Source organism: Durio zibethinus, chromosome 25, assembly GCF_047325235.1.
Source record: "Durio zibethinus cultivar Kanyao isolate XHJ-2024 chromosome 25, ASM4732523v1, whole genome shotgun sequence".
In the NCBI taxonomy this organism is placed as follows: domain Eukaryota; kingdom Viridiplantae; phylum Streptophyta; class Magnoliopsida; order Malvales; family Malvaceae; genus Durio; species Durio zibethinus.
Window position 1 is genome coordinate 16562224 of NC_143186.1, and position 24410 is coordinate 16586633.

At 35.0% G+C, this 24410-nt stretch overlaps 2 protein-coding genes and 1 long non-coding RNA gene across 5 annotated transcripts; 2 read left to right on the forward strand and 1 right to left on the reverse strand.

Annotated features, from left to right (window-relative positions):
- Positions 1-1161: 1161 nt before the first annotated feature.
- On the forward strand, positions 1162-5450 carry LOC149511696 (uncharacterized). Its single transcript, XR_016333617.1, has 2 exons — positions 1162-1745; positions 2431-5450. It is a non-coding gene; the product is annotated as an uncharacterized LOC149511696 (long non-coding RNA).
- Positions 5451-5629: 179 nt separating this feature from the next.
- On the reverse strand, positions 5630-9404 carry LOC111275798 (Peroxisomal membrane 22 kDa (Mpv17/PMP22) family protein). The gene is made up of 7 exons (XM_022861308.2): positions 8777-9404; positions 7476-7616; positions 7280-7393; positions 7016-7189; positions 6749-6864; positions 6080-6167; positions 5630-5981 (listed from the first exon to the last, which is right to left on the reverse strand). Exons 1-7 carry the CDS (start codon positions 9287-9289, stop codon positions 5976-5978), a joined length of 1152 nt encoding a protein of 383 aa, XP_022717043.2. The 5' UTR covers positions 9290-9404; the 3' UTR covers positions 5630-5975.
- Positions 9405-11632: 2228 nt separating this feature from the next.
- LOC111275797 (trafficking protein particle complex II-specific subunit 130 homolog) lies at positions 11633-22861 on the forward strand. 3 transcript variants are annotated; one of them, XM_022861306.2, is made up of 21 exons: positions 11633-11861; positions 12498-12727; positions 13528-13709; positions 14119-14302; positions 14624-14714; positions 15301-15461; positions 15820-15909; positions 15985-16143; positions 16231-16292; positions 16478-16568; positions 17291-17433; positions 17616-17829; positions 18191-18736; positions 18823-19032; positions 19253-19667; positions 19801-19894; positions 20104-20188; positions 21128-21317; positions 21548-21843; positions 22121-22211; positions 22327-22861. In XM_022861306.2, the coding sequence occupies exons 1-21, from the start codon at positions 11798-11800 to the stop codon at positions 22500-22502; spliced, it is 3774 nt and encodes a 1257-aa protein (XP_022717041.2). In that variant the 5' UTR covers positions 11633-11797; the 3' UTR covers positions 22503-22861. The 3 variants fall into 3 exon arrangements, with proteins under 3 accessions (XP_022717041.2, XP_022717042.2, XP_089610240.1); XM_022861307.2 differs by having other exon boundaries at positions 19804-19894; XM_089754114.1 differs by lacking the exons at positions 11633-11861; positions 12498-12727 and adding an exon at positions 13812-13874 and having other exon boundaries at positions 13648-13709.
- Positions 22862-24410: the final 1549 nt, after the last annotated feature.

The window sequence follows — 24410 nt, forward strand, 5'->3', positions numbered from 1 at the left end:
AAGGATATTTTTATTATTTGCCAAGTAGATTTGATAGGATCAATGTTATTTTGACTGAGCCTTGATCCTATTTTTTTTTTCACAATTTATTTAAAAATATGAAGATCTAAGTGTTACGATGGACTTAAGTTTATTTCACTTTTTTTTTTTTCTTCTTGCTTCCTTTTCAATTTTTATTGATTTGTGCGTTAAAATATAAACGTACAAACACACTTTATTTTTACCCATACATCCTATCATTTTCTCTAATTGTTCTTATCTTTTGTATTTTCAGTAAACCCATCACGTCGAAACTCGGCACAAACACGTAGGTTTCCTGGTTGCGGTTTTTCACTTTTCAGTTTTCACTACGAAAAAACTTGGACAAAACAGAAGCCAGTGAGATTCAGTATTTTCTTCAAAGGTTTTTTGTTGATCAATAGGGTAATATGCCCAAAAATGTCAAAACAAGCTAACATTTCATACTATTTTCCAGAAGAAATCTTGCTCCAAATCTTTCAGAAACTGCCCACCAAGTCTCTGGGGCGGTGCCTGTGTGTCTGCCAAAACTGGCACTCCGTCATAAAAGAACCATCTTTTATCTCAACCCATCTCAGCAACTCAACAATCTCTTCAAACAACAGCAGTAGCAAACTCTTCGTTGTCATGACTATCCTCCCTGAAGAACATGGAGAAGTGGAGAACATTTTGCAATTTGACGACCAAGAGTTCAGCGAGTACACTCAGCTACAGTACCTCCCATTTGATGGCCTACCTTCTTTAGTAGGTTCTTGCAATGGATTGCTTTGTTTAGTGGATTCTGAGTATCGTTACACTAGCAACTTCATTATTTAGAACCCCCAAAATGTATAAGACTCCCAAATCCATGTCTTTGTCGTACTTGGTTCATGCCAAGTTATGTTTCTATTGGATTTGGATTTGATTCCAGAAGAAATGATTACAAAGTTTTGAGAATTACTAAGCAGAATTTTGACAAGTGCATTGAGGTTGAGCTTTACCCACTTAAAAAGAATCCTTGGAAACTATTAGCTCCACCAAAATATGATTTTTATTCTAATGATGTGGTTTTTGTTAGTGGAGTTCTTCATTGGATTGCTTGTGAGAGAATGAATGATCTAGGGCGTGGGCGTAAGTTTCTGCTTTTGGGCTTTTCATATGAGCAATGAGGATTTTAAGAAGATTATGTTGCCAGAGAGTTTGAGTGATTTACGAGACAGGACAAAGTTGTATATCATGGAACATGGTGAATCGTCATCAATTGCAGTGCTATAAGATGCATATCCTTTTCCTGGGCAGCAGTATACTCGTATATGGGTATTGAAAAAGTATGGTGCGATAAAGACATGGATTAAGCTGTTCAGGCTGGAAAGTAAAGGAATGGAGTGGACACTAAGGATTATGGGGTTTAGGAAAAATGGGGATTTGATAGGTAGGACTCGTAACGAGGGTAAGCTGGCATCATTAGAACTTGGACTTCAATAAAACTAAGGATGTGGGAGTACGGGGAAAATACAATTATGGTTATGTTTTTAGTTATCTGGAGAGTCTGGTATTACTTAACCAAGGAAATGATGCTAGGAGTGAGAATGGTGCGAAGAATGCAAGTAATGCTAGAAATCCAACTGAGGAAGCAACTGATGATTTTAGTGAATATGCTGCTGATGATGAAGCAACTGATGATTCAAGCGATGATGGTTTTACAAGTGATGCATTCCCTGAATAAGGGAGGAGGACAAGACAGACAGGCAAGCGTATTTGCTATTACTATCACAATTGTCTGTTTTGTTCTTTTTATGTTAGCATACATGTTAACATTTGATAATAATCTTGTGTCAAATTCAAGTCTAGATTACTTAACTGCACCTGCTTCAAGCTGCTTACTTGCTCTGTAGTCCATTCATGCAATAACTAACAAATCAAAGACTATGGCTGGTGCTGGAAACACCTTTGATTAGGTATGATAGGAGGCTGGTGGAAATTTGTGACCCTTACAAAACATATATTCCTTCTTTAGCTTCCTTGGGTTTGGCTATTTGGTTAATTTAAGAACCAATGACTGCAAACTTTTGTCTGTATTGTATCTTAAGAATTTCACTGAGTATATGGGCTTACTTTTTCTAATACTTACGATAACTACTCAAGGAAAAACTGTGGTTGGTACTGAAAGCACCTTTGACACAGTAGGCTTGTTTGTCTCTTCTGGTCCCAAATATTTACATTTTGAACATCTGATTTTCAATTGTTTTGTGGTGTCACTATTTAATTTAATCCCCTCACTTCTGCACTTGTGGGATCTCTGCTTCACATTTCCTTTTTGTTACTTTATATTTGTGCAAAATGCATTTGGTGTTCTTAGTCTATCACTCTATTGCCTTATGATCAGAATTTTCTGTTTAAGTTTTGTGATGAGATTAAACTATATTATTGCAGGAGAATGTCCAAGGTGGCATGAGTTTGGCCACATATTAAAGAAGTAGGCAGCAGCCTTGATTGTATGTTTGAAAGTTTTTTTGTCATGAAAAGGGAAGGATTCTAGTTAAGGAAATGCTGTTGCTCTACCTTCTTATTCCCCTTTTTTAACATTGTGTTTGGAAATAAAAAATTATGAACAAGTCTTAGTGATTGATGATGAAATGTTGCCACATCTTCATCGACGATCTCACTGTTTTTTGTGTCATGCTTGAATTAGTTTAAACAGAACAGTGTTTATTAGATGCTCAACTTGAGGCTATCCCAAACTTATGCGATTGCTTACCGTTTCATTTTGATAATAATACCAGTTGTTTCCCCCGAATCCTGATAGATTTGAGCTGAAGAAACAATGGATAAACGACCAAAAGAAAAATTAAAAGCAATCATTTTTTTTCGCCCTTTGTTTGATCAGCTGCTTGATTATGCTTTTCCAGCAATACAGAGCCATTGACCAACAAAGAGTGAATCACACTCGAGATTGGGGTTGACTGATTCGAAGAATTTAGTGGTCAAGTTGAACATCTTTGTTACAGCAAAGTATGTATCTCCACCAACTACGCCGTAGACCTTGTCACAGGTTGGGGCGCTTTTCTTTCCGTTGAGAACTGCACATTTCTATACATTTGATTAATTCTAATACCAAACATAAATGAATATTCAAACTTTGTTCTAATTATTGAGATTTCAGTTTATAATTTGAGACACCCAATTTCTCGGCTTTCAGCCATGGATACAATGACCAAAACAGCAACGATCAAGACAAAGTTGGTGAGCATGGCAATTTTGTTGCTGGACTTTGCCATTTTCGTTGTTACTTTTCTTTTATTTTCTTGCTTTTAGCTTGTGAACCTGTTCTGCTCCTTGGTGGAGCAACTTCCTGGATTAAACTCCTATTTATAGGAAAAATTAATCTTAGTAACACACAAAAAGAGTCTAGAATCCGTTAATATCTGAGCTGGAAACAAGAGGCCGGCTTTTCTTTGTGAACTGTGATCTGTTCTCATTCCATGGCGGATTAGACAAAGACAAAGCAATGCTAATTACTAAGATTAAGAATATTAAAGCAACATAGAGGAGAGGTTTGCAATTGTATCACTTTCCATTAACTTAAAGCTGTAAGTAGGCCATCATCTGGAGATAGAGAAAGGGATTGCATGTGTTAGATTGAACATTAGATATATTAGATGCCATTGCTTAAAGATGGTTACACTAACCAATTGAACTAAACTTCGAGTTTAATCACAAGTTCTATGTACTTAGTTATGTCAACAAGCTAGTTCACTGTATATTGAAACCAAATAAGACAACAACTTATGTTAACAAGCTACTTCACTATAGATTAAAACCAAATAAGACAAGAGGGTGTAGGTTCCTGGATTTGTTGCACATCTCAAAAGCAAATGTCAAGGCAGCAGTAACAACACAAGCCGCTACAACTGCATATAGGAAAAATAAAAAGCAAGTTAAACCAGTTGTTTGACAAATTTATAGGTTTTTGTGAGTTCATTTGCCAGAAGAGAGAGAGAGAGAGAGATTACAATCCACTCCAAAATCCACCGCCTTTGGAGCTAGTTTTCCCTGGAGGATTTTGAGCTTCTTTGGTTGGATAATTTGCCATTTTTGGAGCTGCAGAAGGATTTGGTGGTGTAGGCAAGGGAGGAGGATCTGATGTCATGAGACCAAAATGGTGAGTTGTTACAGCCTGAACATGTTCATCGCTATTACTAATTGCTATAGCAAGATCAAAGTATATTGATATTAAATTTTATAATATGTTAATCATCAAATCAACTAGATTAATAACTAATAAATAAGAAGCCTACCTTTAGTATAGTTTTGATCATATTGAACCGTGTTGGAATGAGTTGCCATTGATAATGTTGAAAAGAAGAAAGAGAGATGAAGATAAAAATTTGGGACAAAAAAACAGTTGTCAAAGGTTAATATAAAGAGGCAAGAAAGTGGAGTAGTTATAGTTAACTAAGGTATTGGGTAGATAAAGCTACGACCTTTCGATGATTTTTACTAAAAAATTATTTTTAGAACTTTTAAATCTTAACCTTAGTGTCAAAATTTTATCATAGAATACTTGCATTTACCCAAAATTGAGTAGCTCACTTGCTCTACATACTTATCATGTATAACTACTCCAACAAAGACTCTGGTTGTTCTTGATATTATCATCTTTGACTAAATGGGAATTGTGCGAAAGGAAAAAGGGAAAGGGGTGGCAGTTTCGTGAGAGAAGTTTTAAATTTTAATTATCTCAAGTGCTCGAGTAAGTAGGATGTTCAAATCACATATTCGATAAGAACAGAAAGGTTTTTGGGTATATATGGATGAGGCTACACAACCAAATAAGCGAGGAAAGGCTATCGACCTTGTGATAAGTAGTATCAAAGCTAATTTTGAACTTTTGACTTCACATCTAGCGCTTCAATGGGGATAGGTAGAGTGGGTCAATTGTGACCAAGATGTTTCTCATGAGAACCTCAAAAGTGTAAGTACTACACACTTTAATAAATTGGTTTTGCCGATAGAAAAGTAGAGATTTGCTGCACACTTCAACAAATCGATTTTATCGGATAAAAAAAATGAGTCAGTTTTGCAAGAAAAGGATAATGAATACGTTACACATTTTTTTTTTTAAAGTTCCATGCATGTTTGCTTCGTAGCATGTCCACTTTATGTTATTTGAATTTCTATCATTCACCATGCGTGTTTCATGCTCAAAGGGATGTGTTGTTCGGATTATATTGCCTCACTATGAGAATTTTCTTTCTAAAATAAAGCTTGGAGAAACTGAAATATTAGCGTCAAATATGTTTTCCCGGAGTCATTTCCCTCCATCCAGTCCACCTGTTCTCATATTGTTAATGGAATCGGAACTCCATTGTCAAGGCTTGTTAACCAGGAGAAAGAGTTCAAAGCGCGACTAGCTATCGCAAATGCTTCCATTACAGATCCGAATATGACAATTCCTTAACTCACAGACTCTTTTTCAAAGGATTGGAACATTGCCGTGACAGAGTGAGTCCAACAACAAAAACTGAAAAAAATCACAGGGACCAGAATTTACATGTGGTGGCCAGCGTCAGTTGTTTCCCTAGCGACGTTTCAGAATTTCTGGTGAAGGAAATTTATTTGGATTTATCAATGGAAAACAATTATTTATAATGGGAGAAATGCTTTTTATACATGAAAATTTCTATGTCGTATAGAAATTTTCTAGCACTATACCTTGATACTTTCACAGTTGTGGTCGTGCTATCTCGAAAGGTATAAGTAGTTTCATGCATACAATCAAAAGAAGATGGTATTACATAGCATACGCTGATATGCCTGCAATTTCCCTTTTTGTGCAATACGCACGATGACTAGCCTGTCGAGCCTCATTTCACCAGTCCTCTTGGCAAGTGATTAAGCACCTCAGAATTGGGTTCTGCTCTCATGTGTCAATTCCAGAAATCATCCTCCTATTAAATCTCAGCTTATCTCATTATTTACTCCTGCAAAAGCACAAGGGAAAATATAAAGATAATAGAAAATCAAGGGACATTATATGCTAGGCAACTCTTGCTAGCCCAAACAGCAGTTGATCAGTTACCTCAGATGGACAAACCGGAGGCAAACTTGAATCTGCTTCTGCTGGCACTGCCTCAGATATCCTTGCTTCCGATTTTTCATTCGAATAACTAGCAAAAGGTTAAAAACACATTAACCACAAAACTAAGACCAAACTTTAAAATGAGAACAATGTGACATAAAAATAAAATCAGTTTGTAAATGTGTCAGACTAGCAGATTTAATGGATATGTTAAGAATTCTATAAACCTACCCACACCCACTTGCTGCAATAATTAGCTATGAGTTGTCATTCCCAGCTATAACTGCACGAATTGCAGTATTTAATAACTGAAGACTGCTTGTATAAATGCATTGAAGTAGCTACAATTTTTCCAAATAAAAAATTCCTAGAGAAAAAGGTGATGTATACAGACAGACTGACAGATGTGCAGTACTCTACAAAAAGGTATCAGGTCCCCGGTATAACACGCATGCTAACACATATTACTTGCATATCTAAAATCTAAAAGATTGAGCTTAATAAAATGTTTTAGCATGGCATCAACTTTGTGATCATATATCTCAGAATCATACTAGAAAATGCAGCCAATCAGCTAAGATTTTTTTCAATAAGCTAGTTTCTTGGTAGAAAGAGTGTTTCTCAATGCTATTGCCTAATATCTGATAATTCAATATTATAGATACTTACGTTGAGAGAATCGTCACCCAAATAAGTTCTACACAGTCCACCCAAAGTAGCCTTTGTTCTACTGGGATAACACCATAAGTGACAAGATGAGCAAATGGCCAAAGCTTCCATCCAGCCTACATAACAACCATGTACAAGAACACTGTTAGATCAAGTCTTTCTTTTAAACTAATTTCTCTGTTTTATTGTCACCACAGAAAAATGAACCAACACCACATTGTTCAAATACAGAGTGAATAAAATGGCAAGGATAGGAGGTCCTCTTACAGTCAGCATAGGCCAGAATGTTTCCTTCAATTCATTAAAAATACTGATTGGAGATTCAAGGCGCAAAAATCCCAAAACTGTAAAGTAAATGCTATTCCAAACTGCTGCCCATACAGTTTGGTCAAATGCTACTTTTGCAGGAACCACCCACCAGTCTTGAAAAGGAAAAAGCTCCTGAGGAAAAAGTGTAAGTTGCTTCAATAGATCATGTAAAAATCTCTACTATGAACCCGATTTTAGAGATACATAGTGCAGAGTGATTACCTCACAGAATTGGTAATAGTAATGAGACAGGGAACCATGTAGAGTAAAGCCAACAATGCCAGATCTGAACATTCGTGTACGATCAAACTCAAAGAGAGGCTTCCCTTCAAAGCACTGAAAGAATAAAGGCAATTAAGATAAAATTTATGACCAAAAACAAAACATTTAAGGTATTTCTTTAACAACATAAACTTACCTGCGCAATCCAATCCCCTAGAGAATAGACAACGCCACTAATAAGCATTTTTGCCAATACGGGGTTTGTCTTCAAAGCTTCCTCATAAGCACTCCAGTTGTGCTGAGGTGCATATCTCAGTATCTCATAAAGAGTCCATCCCTAAGACAAAGCCAACAAATTGGTTCTCATAGGTTGCAAATCAAATTGATTATGACTTACCAATGCTATGCAGTACATAATCATATCGAACAGATTAAACAAATCTGTTTGATTTGAATGTGGAAATTTACAAACAGTACTTCTTTGTCAAACAAAAGATCCTAGTCATCAAAACTTTAGCAAATGAGTTAAAGTTCCCACATTTCCATGGAAATTAGATTATTGACCCGTTGGAGACAGCTAAACAAATTGTTTCTAACCACTGATTCTCAGGCAGCTACAACATCCATAAGCAATATTTGCAGATATTCTCTAATTAACTTAGCCATACTGCTTCTAGCCATATCTTCATCCCCATTATCCCCAACTTCCATCACAATCAGGTTCTAAGTACCCTATTGTTGGAAATTTGCTTTGAACACGTCTAACAGTTGTCCAACAAATTCTTCTACCTCTGCACTCCATTCATTTGAAAAGGCTTGCTCTAGCTGCTCTCTGCATACACTATTCTAAACCTTATGGTTTTTGCTACAACACAATATTATTCCAGTTGTTCTTCAAGAAATCTCTCCCTTTTATTTATCACAGTTCATCTCATAACAAATCATGCCCGCAATAAACAAGTTATGGCAAGTACCAATTAGAATAACTAAAATAAACTTATAAAAACAAGATGCTGTAGCAAGCTATTCAGCTATATACTGCCCCAACAGCTCAGCGCACATCTAGATTAATCACGTGATTTCAAATTTGACAAAAAAGATCCTGAAAGTCAAACAAGTACCGGGATGAAACTATCTAATTGTATAAGAAAAAGAAGAACTTTGACTGCTTTAATGCCAAGATACATGCTAAAGAAATAAGGGGAACTTTCACATGTTCATGTCAGAAAATATCTCAAAAAAAAAAAAAAAGGAGGAAAAGAAAAACAAATCCAATGCAAAGCCAAAAGTAAATAGCTTTTGCATTCTTCAGCAACTAAAAGAGCAAAAGGAAGAAAGAGAAAGGAGTGAGCGCTTTACAAACATGAAAATAGTAGGATTTTGACAAATTTCATAAAATTCACAAACAATTGGAAAGGAAGAGTATATAAAACCAATCCGATAATAAAAAACACTACAAAAGAAAATTTTCATTTTTAAATATAAACATAACCTTACCTGCCAATAATCATGATCAATGGTAAGCAACTTGGTAATGGCAAAAGTACCAGCAGCAAGAGCAATAGTAGCATTAATAGTTCTATCTATAAGCTTCTCCATTTCCTCCTGATTTCCTTCTCCATCACCAAATCCACTCCCTGAAGCTGAACCTGAAGAAGAAAATCCTTCAAAAGATAACCTTCCTTCATTGCCAAACCCACCTACTTGACTCACTAACTCTCCTCCTTCTGTTTCTCTCTCCACCTGACTCACCACAACTCCTTCTTGCATATCAGTAACATCCTCACTTTGTACCGGTATCACGTCAACCTCCTCAGCTAATGAGTTCACCACCACCGACTTGGCCTTTTTGTTGGTATTCTTTTTCTGTTTGGTTCCCGAGAAACTAAGGCTCTCCGGGAGTTTTGAGGTGGTTAATGAGGAAACTGAGACCTGTCTCGAAATGGGTTTGCGTGGTTTTGATAGAGAAAGGAGTCTTTGAGGACATATCGTCGTGTGAAGAGACGCCATGGCTGAGTTTGTAGGAGAAAATGAATTGAGTTGAGTCTACCGAGATATGACTCGGCGCCTAATAAGACTTTAAGAACCACTTGTTATGGTTTTTTCTAGTTTCCCCAGCGTTGCAAGTATCGGAAAGTGCCGTTTCTTAAATGAGTGTGTCTTTGGGTGGGGTAATTCAATGTGGTAAGGCTTATGGTTTTGTGCATTTGACTTTTCTTGGTTTTTCTTATGAACGGTGATGATCATAATGATTGAGTAGAGACGCCAAAAAGGATAGGTTCAACTTTGACTCACGAGTAGTTCATATTCTTTTGTTAAAATCCTTTGAAGCTTGGTTTTTTTGGCTTGAATCTAATTATTTTATATTTTTCTAGTATTAAATGATTAAATAAATTTAAATTATTTTGATTGAAAATTATTTTAATTTTAATTTTCAGATTTAAGTTATTTTCAATTCAATCATTATTAAATGTCTTCGAAATTGAGTCTTCAAATTTTTGATTAATTCAAACCTAAAATCTAAATTGATTCGAATTAATGTTTTTGGACGATTTTTTATGTTTGGTTTAAAGTTAATTTTTGGGTTAAGCTTTTCTAGTTTGGACGGTGATTGATGGTCTTTTTGTGACAGTGTAAGTTACTATGATAGAGTGTTATGTTGAGGATAACTTTTGTGTGGGTGGAGGCTGGTCCATTGGGTAGGTTTAAGATGAGACAATATGATCCACATAAAAAAGGCTGGCTGAGATTTAAGAAAATAATACTATAATCGTAGTTGACCCAGAGAAAAAGAAAAAATAATTAAGAAATTTTTTTAAAATTTTAAAATTAAGAAAAATATATCAAGGTTTTCACATGTTAAGCTTATTGTAAATTTTATTTAGAAGGTCTTAACAATTACTAGAATCAAGAATTGTGGGTCCCAAAAGAAGGTTGCCATTGGTCAAAGCAAATTTAGGTGGGCCCAGTTAATCTATAGCTGCCAATGTAAGCCCCTAGGCAAATCCAAACAAATACGGGTCAATGGGGCCATGAAAAGCCCTACATGAGGATAACTACATCTTAAAAATATCCGTCCTTGTTAGTGATTCTAGTTCTAGATAATTAGCAGCATCCCAAAATTTTGCTGCAAATTTTATAAACCATTCAAAATTTCCAAGACCCTCATTAATTTTTATTCTTGTTTGTATATGGAATGACAAATTGGAGACACGCAGATTTTGAAGTTTTCCTCTGAATTTTGTGGCCAATAACTTGACACAAATATATGGTTTTGCCCCTTGTCATGTTGGAATTGTTCTTTGCTTCAGAACAAGAATTATAGGATTTTATTGGGACCTAGATTTTTAGGCATTGAACTATATATATTCATAAAATATAAGATAATTTTTAGATATGTCCAAGATCGATGCTTATCATTTTCACCCTTTTAAGGACATTTTTTATATATTTTTTATAGTTTATTTCTTAATAATGTAGTTTTTTTTTTTTATTAATCTTTTTGAATTACAATTTATGAACTCAAAATCTTTAACTCTAGAATAGCTTCCAGCACCATTAAACTATCAGCTAGTATTAGGTTTCATTTAGATAAACAATAAAATTGATTGTAATAAGATTAAAAATAATAATAAAATAAATTATAGTTACGATTAGAAAAATTATTATAATTACGATTAAAATAAAAATTTTAATAAAATTTTTTTTATCAATTTAATCTCATTAAAATTATTATTTAAAATTAATTAAAAATATAATAAATTTAATCGTCTCACATAAAAAATAGTATGATGAAAGCCAAACAGCTACTTAATTATATACCTTTGGCTCATATTTCCACCACCAAGTCGGTTCATTGGTCGATACTTTCCGGTATGGGTCATAAAATCAGCAATAATGTTAGGTGGAGGATATATAAATAAATATATAAGTGTGTTTATTTTTAGTATAAATTATAATTTAATTATATGTAAGTATAATTTTTATTAAATTTAAATATTTATTAATATTTTTATTAATATAATAAATAATGAATATTAATTAAATAAATAATAAAATATTTGTTTATATATTTTGAAAATGATTAAAATAAATTAAATAAATAATAAAATATACTTTTGTTGGTTGATGAAATGGCAGCTAAAGTTAAGGGTGTGTTTGGGTTTTTCTTATACTATATTTGGGCCTAGGATAGGTCCCAGGCTGATTGGGCCACGAGATTAATAACCATGCAGCCAAACAGAATAAAAAATACGTAAAATTAAAAATTAAAAAAAAAAAAAGGGCCAACGGCTAGATCAAACCCGCCCCAACCGAAGAGCTTAAGTGGAAACTCTAGATCCTTGGGAAATTGAATCCATTTCCAGAGAGAGAGAGACAGAGTGAGAGAGAGGGTTGGAGTGTAAGCCAAAAGTGCCAAACCGAACACTCCAAATCTCACTTAATAGCCTTTTTTCTTCACATTTCTACATTTGATCTATGGATTTTATTAGTTTCTTATAGATCGAAAGAAACATAATGGCGAACTATTTAGCCCAGTTTCAAACAATCAAGAACGCTTGTGATCATCTCGTCATTGCTGGTAAATCCCTTTTTTTTAGTTGAATTTAACTCTTTAATCTTGGGTTTTTTTGGGGATTTTATGTTGTTTGGGTGTGTGGGATGGGGGATTGTGTTTACTTTGTGATTAGATTTTTGATGTGGAAATTTTGAAGTTTGATGTTAATTGTTGTTGATTTGAGGTTTTTAGTTGATTCTGTGAAGTGGGTAGTTGAGTTTTTGAAGTGAGGGATTGGTTTCAAATCTGGACAGTTTAGTTGAAAGGGGTAGTTGTTAGTGATCATCTGGTAAATGTTGTTGCTTTGAGCTTTTTTGTTGATTTTATGAAGTGGGTATTTCATTTTTTTGACTGAGGAAGTGGTTAGATGCGTGGAGAGTTACTTGAAAACCTCAGTGATCTGTAAATATTGTTGTTTTAAGTTTTTTACCTTATCCTCTTGACTGATAGATTGTTTTGAAGTGTGGAATTCTGAAAATTTTGGCGATATGATCTATCCATAGCTAATTCATCAATCCAAAGTTTTGCTGCCCTTCAAGATGTTTGTATGTTAAAGTAACTGGTGAACCATGTGTCAGAATGAGCTGACACGGAATTTGTTATGATATGCTCCTTGCTACAGATTTCTAACTAACTATTTAACCTTGAACTGCTTTTCAGTCGAAGATGTGAGTGACTTGTGGCCTACTGTCAAGAATAGTTTTGAAGAGCGGCTGCCATTCAAAAGAGCTTGCTTAAATAACAAGACCCGCAATCCTGTGTTTGTAGAGAATTTGCCAGTTGAATTCATATTAACCACTGATGCAAGACTGCGCAGCCGATTTCCTCAGGAGCAATATTTATTTTGGTTTCAAGAGCCATATGCAACTTTGGTTCTGGTTACATGTGAGGTACATACAATCTTGTTTATAATCTACATTTAAATTTTGTGTATCAAATGAAAATTTCTTTTGGACAGATTTCAAAGAAAATTAAATCATCCACATTATTTTTGTAATTGACAAATAAAGTTAAAAGACCAACAGATTTTTAGATTCATAAACTTATTACCACACTTCGGGAAAAAGACTCTTCTTTAACCTTTTTTATAACTCAGATCTTCGCCCTTCACCTGAGCATGTATAGTAACACCTAGTTGTGTGGGCAAACCTTTTCGTCCCATAGTTAAAAAGAGCGCAAGATGATTCTTTCCACCAAATGTTCATTTTATCATGTTGCAATTTTATTTATTAAAAAACTTCTGTTTGATAGTTCTAATTGTTAGGGAAAAGCTATCCTTTGGTGTGCATACCTGTGTTCATATTTCAATTGCAGGATAGCACCAGTTGTGTCATGCATGTTTGAATCTTATTATTCTATCTTGAATCTGAATGACTAAGTTAAAAAATCCTTACCTTGATCTGTTTGGATGAGTGAGGCTTAGCTTATTGCTTTTCAGCTCTTTGGAAGGGCATGTGAAGTAGTGGCTCATTAAAAAGTATTAGAAATAGAACTCAAAAGGTAAAAAAATTGAAATTTGATTTTAGTTTAGGAGTTCTGAACTTCTAAATTTATAGTTAGACTTTTCATGATAGCTTCTTGTTCTTTTTTCTCTTTTTCTTTGATTCTTGTGTGGGTTAATCTCTTTGTTCATGTTCATTTTCCATTTTTATTATGTGCTTATTGTTTTATTCAAATTCAATTTTCTCAGGATCTTGATGAGTTCAAGGCTATTCTTAAGCCACGCCTGAAATTAATTGTCCAAAATGATGAGCGTGAATGGTTTATTGTATTTGTGTCTAGAGCTCATCCAAACAATGATCAGGCCACAAAAATGGCAGAGAAAGTATATGCCAAACTTGAAGTTGATTTCAGCTCCAAGAAGAGGGAAAGGTAAGCTTGCGGCTCTCTGCATCTTGTGTATATTCTATTTGATGGCATGAGTGTTGTTTATGCTGCTGCCAATGACTTTAGCATTGAAGTAATGCTATGTAGGTAGGGTTCAGGTCTTGGGTTTCATTCTTTAAGTATGGCTAGAGAATATGTTACAAATTTGCGGTGAGTTTTCCCCCCTTCTTTGGAGTGTTGTTTTTTATATTCTGGCATTCCTAAAGATTTATTTCCTTGGTACATTAAACTTTTTTTTACTTAGCTAACAACTTGATACTGGGATGTTGCACCCATGTTGCAAATCTTTGGAAAAGAAAAATGTGGTGGAACTTCAAAAGTAGCACCCTCAGGAAACTGGTGTTTGACTTTAACTTTGTCATTTTCTGATATTCCAAAACCCTGCTTCACTTAGGTGCTGCAAGTTTGACGTACATGGCCCTGAAGCAAATATTTGGGAAGACTTAGAGTCCAGGATTATGGAGTCTATCAGAAATACATTGGATAGACGTATACAATTCTATGAGGATGAGATGCGCAAGCTTAGTGAACAGCGATTCATGCCAATTTGGAACTTCTGTAATTTTTTCATTTTGAAGGTTTGGTCCTCTTTCAAAATTAAAGAATATGGTTATGGCTGATATTGATCAAGGCATAAACTTTATGATTTTCCGTTATTTGCTATCTCAGCTTCTATTTTATCTAAAAGCATATATATAATTTCTTTCTGGTTTTTTATCTCTGAAGGTTGTGAAAGAAACAGTGAACTTACCTAATAGGCTCTAACTTGAAAAATCTAGCTTGTCCTTTAAGAGATATAATCCTAATTAACTATTACATTATTTTAGTTATCCAAGAAAAAGATACAGCTTATTTTTAAATTCTCTGACTGTTTAATGCTTCATTTTTTTTTCTCTTAGGAAAGCTTGGCTTTTATGTTTGAGATGGCTCATCTTCATGAGGATGCCTTACGTGAATATGACGAACTAGAATTGTGCTACCTGGAAACAGGTGTGAATTTTCTATGCCTGTGTCTTTCAAGTCTACTTTGTATCATTTTTACTTTTCTATGTACATTTTCTTATTTCTATTTATGTTTCCAAAGTGCAGTATGATTTGGAAAATAGCCTATTTCACTGTTTCTCTTTAGTTTAACACTGGAAAACAATAAAGTTGAACTGATCAAGTATTTGCCTTTTTCTAAGAAGGTGGGAAATTTGGTAATCATTCAATTCATACAAGCTTATAAATAAAAATTCCCTGTTGAAATGTTCATATGATTGGTCCTTGTAATCTAATTCCATTCTTTACATAATGTTTAACTTTTGCCTATAATTTTTGTACTTTGAAATTTGACAGCCCAAAAGTATTAATGGTGACACATTGTTAATGAGAAATGTCTGCATATCTCCGTTCTTTATTTTGCAGTTTACCAGGTAGATACTAGATAGGATATTTGGGGTCATTTATTCTAATGCCAAATTTATGATTGGTACTATTAAGGTTTTGTCTTGAAATGCTCCTTTTTCTTGTGAAATTTGCTAGTTGCTTTTGGCCAGAGCACTTTTTGATCTTATTTAATAATATGTAAGTGCAGTTAATATGGGTGGGAAACGTAGGGAGTTTGGAGGACTAGACCATGGTGATGATCAGGCAGCATTGATCAACCCTGGAAACAAACCATTGACACAGATTGTTCAAGATAACTCATTCAGGGAATTTGAATTCAGACAGTATCTCTTTGCTTGTCAATCAAAGGTGGGCACTACTAACTCTTTATGACTTTAAATACCCATACATCACACAAATCTGACTTTGATAGTAATTTCCATTAAATGAGTTATTTGTCTGCTATTATTAATTTTTAGAACTTTATCAAAACAACCTATTTAATGGTATTGGAATTCTATGGTTAATTGATCAACAGCTGTTGGCTCTATCTTGCTCCATTTAATTTAACTGGTTAAAGCAATTTCCAAATGATTTATTTTTAGCCTTTCTCAAAATGTTCTATGCATCCTTCTTTGTTCTCACTAGTTTATTAGTTTCAAACCCATAGTTGGCATGTCTGTGTTTGGGCCTATATTGTGTCTCACTGATTAGTGTTAAATTGCAGCTCTTATTCAAGCTGAGTCGTCCTTTTGAGGTTGCTTCAAGGGGTTATTCATTTACAATTAGTTTCTCAAAAGCCCTGACCTTACATGAGGTATTGGATAATGTTTGTTTCTGTCAGCAGCAATTCTGGTCACTGTTTAATCCTTTCAATTTGGAATTCTTGTAGAGTATATTACCCTTTTGTATGCGTGAAGTTTGGGTAATCACTGCATGTTTGGCTTTAGTCAATGCAACCAGTTCTCAATATAATGATGGACATGCCCCTGAGATAGAAAAGGAGTTTTATCGCCTTCAAGGTGATCTTTACTCGCTATGTAGGATTAAGGTAAATTTTTATTCCTTATTTTAAATAATGAAAGGGTGGCATTTGTCACATTGTTTAACAACTGAAACATATTGATGATTGTGGCAGTTCTTGAGGCTAGCATATCTAATAGGATATGGAACAGAGATAGAAAGGAGTCCTGTTAACAGGTATGCATTCAGTTTTTGGAGATCAAATCCACTTTTGACTTTCCATGAATTTGGTTACTTGTTTCACAATTTAAAAGAAAGGCTGTTCATGTGTTTGAGGCCAATTTTCTCACTATGCCAAAAGGTTGCTTTGTGGAGTTTTCATCATATATGTTATGGATGTATCATTCCTTTCTTTTGACCAGTGCTTCTCTGAGCATGCTGCCTTGGCCCAAGCCAGCAGTTTGGCCTTCTGTTCCAGATGATGCTTCCTCTGAGGTGCTTGTGAAAGAAAAAGTAAGTTATTATTCCACATTTGTAATTGTAACTCATAAACCAACAAAAGGGCACATCTATTTTTTGGATTAAACTACACTATGTTAGTACAGACTTTTGTGTTATCTCCTATGAACAAGTAGTGTAGGGCTTCTATTTTTGTCCCATCTTGTTTTTTCAACGATTATAATTCAAAATGTATAAGTTGCTGATAAGGAAATGGATTTATTGATTAAAAGATCAATAGTAGAACATTTTAACATAATAGATATTTAAAAAGAAAAGATGGTGTGACTCAATAATGGCCTTTCATTATTCTTTAGTCTATTTCAAGCAGAATCTTTTCTAAGAGAAGAAACTAGATCAAGTTAGCAGCATTAATGTCTTTTCATGTCTGCACTGCTTTAGATCGGCAATAAAAATGTTGTTTCTTGGTGGTCTTACATTTTCTTGGTAAAACTTTGATAAAAGTGGCCTTTTTTTTAAGTACATAATAATATGTTAATTCTTCAAAATATAGGTTCTTTAATGGCAATGATGGTTCAGATGCCAAGTTCATAGCTTCTAAAGTGAAGGTGCTATATGGTCCTACCACTGGAATGGCAGTAAATTTTTTTTTAGATTTTGAGAAAGCAGCATTGTCGATGCATGTTCTCATAGTCATATTATACATTACATGATTATATAGTCCGTTGACTTCTCTTCAATTTTAATCAGCTATGTACTTTAATTACTTGGTTCAGATGATTCTGCAAGAAACTCCTAGAGTCAAGCACTTTGGCATTCAGAGGAAACCCTTGCCGCTGGAACCTACTGTCCTTATACGTGAGGCAAACCGGCGAAGGGCTTCCCTTTCTGCTGGAAATACATCAGAGATGTTTGATGGGTAAGGAAATCTCAATATTCTAGGCTAATCTTGCTTTAGCAAGTTTTTGAAGATGAGTTGCTATTGGGTTGAAAGTTTTTTCCTACAACAATTGTTTGACTTTTTGTTTGCTTTTCATATTACCATTTTGTTTTTGTAATTAAAAGAGATTTTATGCCAAGTAAACGTATGCATGCTGACAGATCAGCTTCAGATGTATCATTAAGGACAACCCCGTTAAATAAAGTACAAGCAATTTCAATGTCACGTACTTACTCATCTCCTGGAAATTTTGAGGGCTCAATTGATCGACCTGTGAGACTTGCTGAAATTTTTGTTGCTGCTGAACATGCACTGAAGCAAACAATTTCAAATCCTGATCTGCAGAAAACTTTGTCTTCTATACAGGAGTTTGAGGTATCAAACTGAGGCTACACATACATGCACTATTCACCACTTTTGAAAACTTCTTTTATTTTTTTTTTTGTTATTTGGAGCAGGGGGAGGACAATCTTTAGTTTAGTCCTTGCTAGTTGAGTTAGATTTAATGGACAATCTCTATGTCCACTTGGAAGATTTTTATTCCTTAAAAAATTAACAAAAATTATACCAAAATTATAGTCTCCTTGGGGTTGTCACTTGGAAGTCCTGAAGGTCTAGTTTAGACCTTAGACCTTTAATCATTCTATAATCCAGGATTTATTTGACTGATGTGGGGCACTGATATTAAGTATATCTTCTCTTTTTGTCTCATTAATTCCTATTCTGGCCATGGCAGCAAAAATATATGGAGCTCAGTAAAGGTGCTGCTGACAATTACCATCGTTCTTGGTGGAAAAGACATGGAGTTGTTCTTGATGGTGAAATTGCAGCTGTCTGCTTTAAGCGTGGGAACTTTGACCTAGCTGCAAAGTCATATGAGAAGGTTTGCGCTCTTTATGCGGGTGAAGGATGGCAAGATTTATTGGCCGAGGTCCTGCCCAATTTAGCTGAATGTCAAAAGCTACTCAATGACCAAGCTGGCTACCTATCATCTTGTGTGCGACTGCTTTCACTAGATAAAGGTTTATTCTCAATGAAGGAACGCCAAGCGTTTCAGTCAGAAGTTGTTAGTCTTGCGCATAGTGAAATGAAGCACCCTGTTCCTCTTGATGTATCATCGTTAATTACATTTTCTGGTAATCCTGGGCCTCCTTTAGAGTTGTGTGATGGTGATCCTGGTACCTTATCTGTAACTGTTTGGAGTGGCTTTCATGATGATATAACTCTTGATTCTCTTAGTCTCACTTTGATGGCTACTTATAATGCTGATGAAGGTGGTAAGGTATGGTTTCTAAAACAAATGATGCTAGTGTGTTTCTAAGCTATGTCATAGCATGATTTGACTCAGTTATTTGATTCATATTGCAGTTAAGGAGCTCTAGTGCCACTGCACTAAAGCCTGGTAGGAATACAATCACCTTTCCTTTACCACCACAGAAACCTGGTTCCTATGTCTTGGGGGTTCTTACTGGACACATTGGGCACTTGACTTTTAGATCTCATAGTTTTTCCAAGGGAGGTCCTGCAGATAGTGATGATTTCATGAGCTATGAGAAACCAACTCGGCCTATCTTGAAGGTACTCTCACTGTCTGTCTCTTGGATTTGAAGTACTGTCTCATGTTAATATGGACTAAGAAAAGTTGAGTAGAATAATGTTCATAATCAATTCAATGAAGCAAACTGTTTTTAAATGTTAAAGTATACCTTGTTGAAATTCAAAACTATAAGATCATGAGGCCTGTTTATTCTCTTATTCTATTTCTTCAATCTTCTAATCAAACCTTCTGTTTACATAGGTTTTCAAACCAAGACCTCTAGTTGATCTGTCTGCAGCTATATCATCTGCCTTACTGATTAATGAAGCTCAGTGGATTGGAATTATAGCACAACCTATAAACTACTCCTTAAAAGGTGCTGTCTTGCATATTGATACTGGTCCCGGGCTGAAGATTGAAGAGTTGCATTCCATTGAGATGGAGAGCTACATAAATGCTGCTCAGAGTTCCACTGATATGGCAAACTCTGGTGATGCTAGGAAGGAAAGTTCTGTGGCTGCAAAAGATTGTTCTCTGGCTGCTAATAAAGACTTTGAGCAGCTAAGTCTCCTCAATGGTAAAATAGAGTTTCCAGATTGGGCCAGTGATGTGACCTCGATTCTATGGATTCCAATTCGTGCTATTGATGATAAGCTCACAAGAGGGTCATCTTCAGGTCAGGAAAAAAGGCTAGAAAATTCTGATGGTTTTAATTTTGAGTACATGTTTGTTTGTATGCAAAAATGTATGTCTGCACATGTTTGATGCATCTGATGGCTAGAACACTTACCATATGTTGCTTGCTGTAGCAGGGGCCCCCCAAAGACAAAGTATTGTGGATGGAATGCGGACAATAGCTCTGAAGCTTGAATTTGGAATATCAAACAACCAGATCCATGACAGGTATTGCCTTTCCTCGTAATTTTTATTTTTAATTTTTTTTTTTAGTTTTGAATGTGAATTCTCTCTCACACACACAAAACAAACCCACATGCAACTGTGTAGCCTTCGACACAGCCTCACATATTTTGTTTCTCTGGTTTCTTACAGATATTTTCTGGTTTTTGTATTTGTATTCTGAACTTTATTACATGATCTACTCTAATATGCAGAACCATAGCTTTGCATTTCACTGACCCTTTCCATGTGAGCACACGTGTCGCAGATCAATGCAATGATGGCACTTTGCTTTTGCAGGTAGTATGTCCTTAGTTTTCAGCCACATTCATGTATGTATGCTTTTGTGGTACATTTTAATGAAGTGATCATCATGTATAAATAAAAGGATTTCAGCTCCTTGTCCCTTGGTTTTCTTATATATTGGAGATAGAAATGAGTAGCAAGAAATCCATTCAACTGCGAATTAAACTAGGTGCATGGTTATTCCAGTTTGTGCCAGGCATACCTCATACTTAGGTTTTCAACTTTAAATTGAGATTTATAAAGTCCTTGGATTAGCTTCTAGTATGACTCAACTTGGTTTAATGGTTGACATTGTATACAGCCTGCCGAATACGGAAATGACTGTTGTAAGTGTAGTAACAAGATTCCTGGACTCTGTCAATAATGAAGCAGAAGTGAATGCTCCATTGTGACTTATGCTATTATCTTTGTGTTTCTTTTTTTCTTCATTAATGTCTCTCATGTAGTGATACAGATATGATGAACCATACCGCTACCAGATTATCTTAATCTCAAGGAATTTAGCATATGCTGAAAGAACATTTAAAGATGCCATCATAAAAGAAACATTGTAGGTTTTATGTTACAGTGGCTGATTTTGAAGAGGGGAAGTAAAGACGAGTTGAAACTGCCAAACCACTAATCTCCTTGATAATTTTACCGAAGGCAGTATTATTTTTGTGTGGTCTACTTTTGATGCTAATCTTTCAGTCATTTGGTGACAAGTTGAACTTATTGTATAGCATCTGAAAATGTGATAAGCTAATACCCTTTTAGTAGCAGAACCAATGTGTATACCACTTCATATGACATAACCTGCCAGTGCATGTTGGATTAGGAATTTACTGTATCCAGTGAAATATTGTATTGCATGTGAGAGAGAAAGGTTGTTTCAATCTGACTATTCATGGTGTATGCTGAAAACGACATTTCTTTGGTTCATGTTACTTCCAGGTAATACTGCACTCCCAAGTGAAGGCCACATTGACTGTTTACGATGCTTGGCTTGATCTTCTAGATGGATTTGTTCAAGCTGGACAAGGTGATGGAAGACCAATTTCTAGCTCTTTTCCACTTGCCATATCTCCAACTTCAAGAGCGGGACTGCTGTTCAGTGTAAGCATGGGGAAGAGAATTGCTGAAGGTATGGACTTCCTTTTTTTTGGATAGTACGAGGGTATAACGCTGTAGGTTTCCGCTTCTGTAATTCATGACTTGTTTATTCACATTAAAATGTCAAACACTAGGGATGTGCATCATTCTCATAATCTTATCATTAACACCCTACAGTTGATAACCACTCAGAAAAGCAATGTACCCTCTCACATTATTGCCTTGTATTTATGACAAGTTATCTACTCTCTTGCTTTACAGATGAAAATAAGGCACAACCAGATAGCATATTAAACATCAGATATGGAATTGCTGGTGATAGGACCATTGGGGCACACCCACCTGTGGCTGTGAAATCCAATGAAACTGAGGGTACTAGTAAGGATTTAATCTTCAGGAGTACTCTAGTTTTGCAGCAGCCTGTCCTTGACCCATGTCTGGCTGTTGGGTTTCTACCTCTTCCTTCTGATGGTCTTCGAGTTGGGCAACTTGTTACCATGAAATGGAGAGTTGAAAGGTTGAAAGACATTGAGGAGAAGAGAGTTCCTCAAGACAATGTAAGTTGAAATAATCCTATTCTTCACCAAAAAATGAGTACAAGTATTTAAGTATAAGGATGCACCCATGTCTGTAGATGATGTGAGTTAAATTTTGGCATTATTACTTATAACAAAAGGCCTATATTTGTATTTTCATCATTTTTCTTTCCAGTTCCCATTACGTAGGGATGTTTTATATTTCTCATCTGTAAAGAAGCTATTAGTGACCACTGTACAACTCTTCTACTTTTTTGCCTATTCAGCTACCATAAATTATGTCTATTGCTTTTGACAGGATGAGATGTTGTATGAAGTCAATGCAAATTCTGAGAATTGGATGATTGCTGGGAGGAAAAGAGGGCATGTTTCTCTCTCCACAAAGCAAGGTTTACAAACTGCTTGCCTATTTCCTTCTTAATGATAATTCCTGATGGCTTTGTAGCTAAAGAAAAAGAATTCATATTTTCCTTAGTACGTAATTACCATTTTTTTCCAATACAGGTTCAAGGATAGTTATTTCCGTGTTATGCATGCCAATTATTGCTGGTTACGTCCACCCCCCTCACCTCAGACTACCGGATATTGATGAGGCAAATATAAGCTGCTGTCCTGCTGGACCTCACCTGGTTTGCATCTTGCCTCCTGCTCCAAGTTCATCATTCTGCATTCCAGCGTGATGGTCTTGGCTTCTCCTCGTATTAATCTTCTCTGGTCATATTTTTCCACTCTTGCCAAGTAGATTCCATTCAATGAAAATTTAACAGTCAGATGAATTCAGGCATCCAATTTTGGTTTCTCGCGACATTTGTATATTTGCAACATTGTTTCCCCTTGCATTGTTGAAAAAAATCAAGAAAACTTAATTTGATTTAGATTAGAATAGACTGTTCCTTCACTGCTTTCACCGGTTGTGTAATGTCTTGGCTCATGTACAGAAGAATTGTGTATTACAACACACAGTATGCGGACCAATGTGATTCAATTAGATTGGACCATTTTTTGGATAACTTAAAAAGAAGTGATGATTCAAACTTCAGTTGAAGACTCTAATATCAGTCTTTACATCTGAGATCCGTTTTTTCATGATTTAAAGAAGTACAGCCTATCTTATCAATGGTCATGACCAGTTACCTCAGATTCAATATATAACTGAATGTTCAAATAAGCATTAGAGTCTCTTATTTTTCTTGTAATACATACATAAAATTGCAGGACAAACAGTTGACAAGAAAGTCAGAATAGTAAATGGCCTAAATCGGGGCATGAAAGTAATCAATTTAATCCAATTAGCAAAGCAAACATCCATGCAACTAAGGACAAAACTTGTCTTACTGGCATAAAAGTAGAATGGAGAGCCAAGCATAACTCAATAATTGATGCATGATTTCTTACTAAAAAATAAGATTCAAACCCTAAAAAAGGATGCCAACAAAGTCAAAATCAGTCCAAATCAAACATGCTAGATGCCCCAAAAGTTAAAACAAGGGTCGCTACTTGATGTTGGACTCTTCTAGGACCATTTTGCAATAGATTTTTTTTTTTTTTTACATTCTTCAGTTAGTTTTTTTTTTTTTTTTAGGTACAGGAATTTGATTCTTCTTTAACATGTTTCCTCACCTAGAAGAGATTCATTTTTATCATTGCCAAATGGCAAGACTACTATTTCTTGAACCTTTAAAGCTGAAGAGATCAGATGGACTCAATTGTCTTGCATTGAGTTTTGGTTTGGGCAAGAGAACTGATGGTGAAAAATTCGGATTACATTCTTCCACCAAGTTAGAGACTGTGCTGCAATATGTGAAAGTTTTTCAGCTTTGGAGATTTAATTGATCGACATGTTATCAAGATGGTCTATTCCTTGTTGCTAGTTGGAAATTTATCTGATGTTATATTTTCCTTCCAGTATTAAGCTACCCTCACTATTGAGAGCAAAAAATATTGGTTAAAGAAAGATTTAATAACAGAATTTTTATTCTCAGGCTGATTCTTCATGTATTAATTTGTACTTTTCTCTGGCCTCCCTGTTTGCCTAAGTAGTTTAGTTAAAGATTAGTGTAATTTTCGATTTAAAACATTCAAATATTTGGTTTAGTGATATGTATATACATTTTTTAATTTAAAAAAAATCAATTCGAATCCCTTTTTTCTAATAAAAAGATTGTAAAATTCGGGGTATGAGTAAAACTTGTGGGTTTTTCATCATATATAATTTACACTTTACACCCCAATCACAATATCCACATTAAGTCTAGATTGATTAATGGTCCAGCATTGCTTAATTCTGGCAAATTTTAACTTGTTCATAGAAGCATCAAAATATTAAGTCTCAAAGCCCATGTTGTGTCCAATAAAAAGATTATTAAATAAAATCTAAAACCTTTTAAAGGTTAATTGATAGATTTGTTTAGTATTTTAACCAGAATGTATATATTTTTTAAAAGTATTCTTAAAACACTTCTTAAACATTTACCTTCCCAAAAACATAGAACTCAAGAAAAACATTGAGGTTTCCAGTAAGAAGGAATGCATTTATAACATGTTAATTAATGAAGGTTAAACAAATATTGGTGCAAATGGGACTTGGC

Bases quoted from the DNA above. Each gene is read 5' to 3' on its own strand.
- LOC111275797 (XM_022861306.2), top strand. From the start codon at position 11,798: ATGGCGAACTATTTAGCCCAGTTTCAAACAATCAAGAACGCTTGTGAT. The intron at 14,303-14,623 runs GTTTGGTCCTCT...TTTTTCTCTTAG, and splicing joins GTAATTTTTTCATTTTGAAG to GAAAGCTTGGCTTTTATGTT. The intron at 16,144-16,230 runs GTAAATTTTTAT...TGATTGTGGCAG, and splicing joins ACTCGCTATGTAGGATTAAG to TTCTTGAGGCTAGCATATCT.
- LOC111275798 (XM_022861308.2), bottom strand. From the start codon at position 9,289: ATGGCGTCTCTTCACACGACGATATGTCCTCAAAGACTCCTTTCTCTA. The intron at 7,394-7,475 runs GTAAGTTTATGT...TTATTCTTTCAG, and splicing joins TAGGGGATTGGATTGCGCAG to TGCTTTGAAGGGAAGCCTCT. The intron at 6,865-7,015 runs GTAAGAGGACCT...GTTGTTATGTAG, and splicing joins CATTCTGGCCTATGCTGACT to GCTGGATGGAAGCTTTGGCC.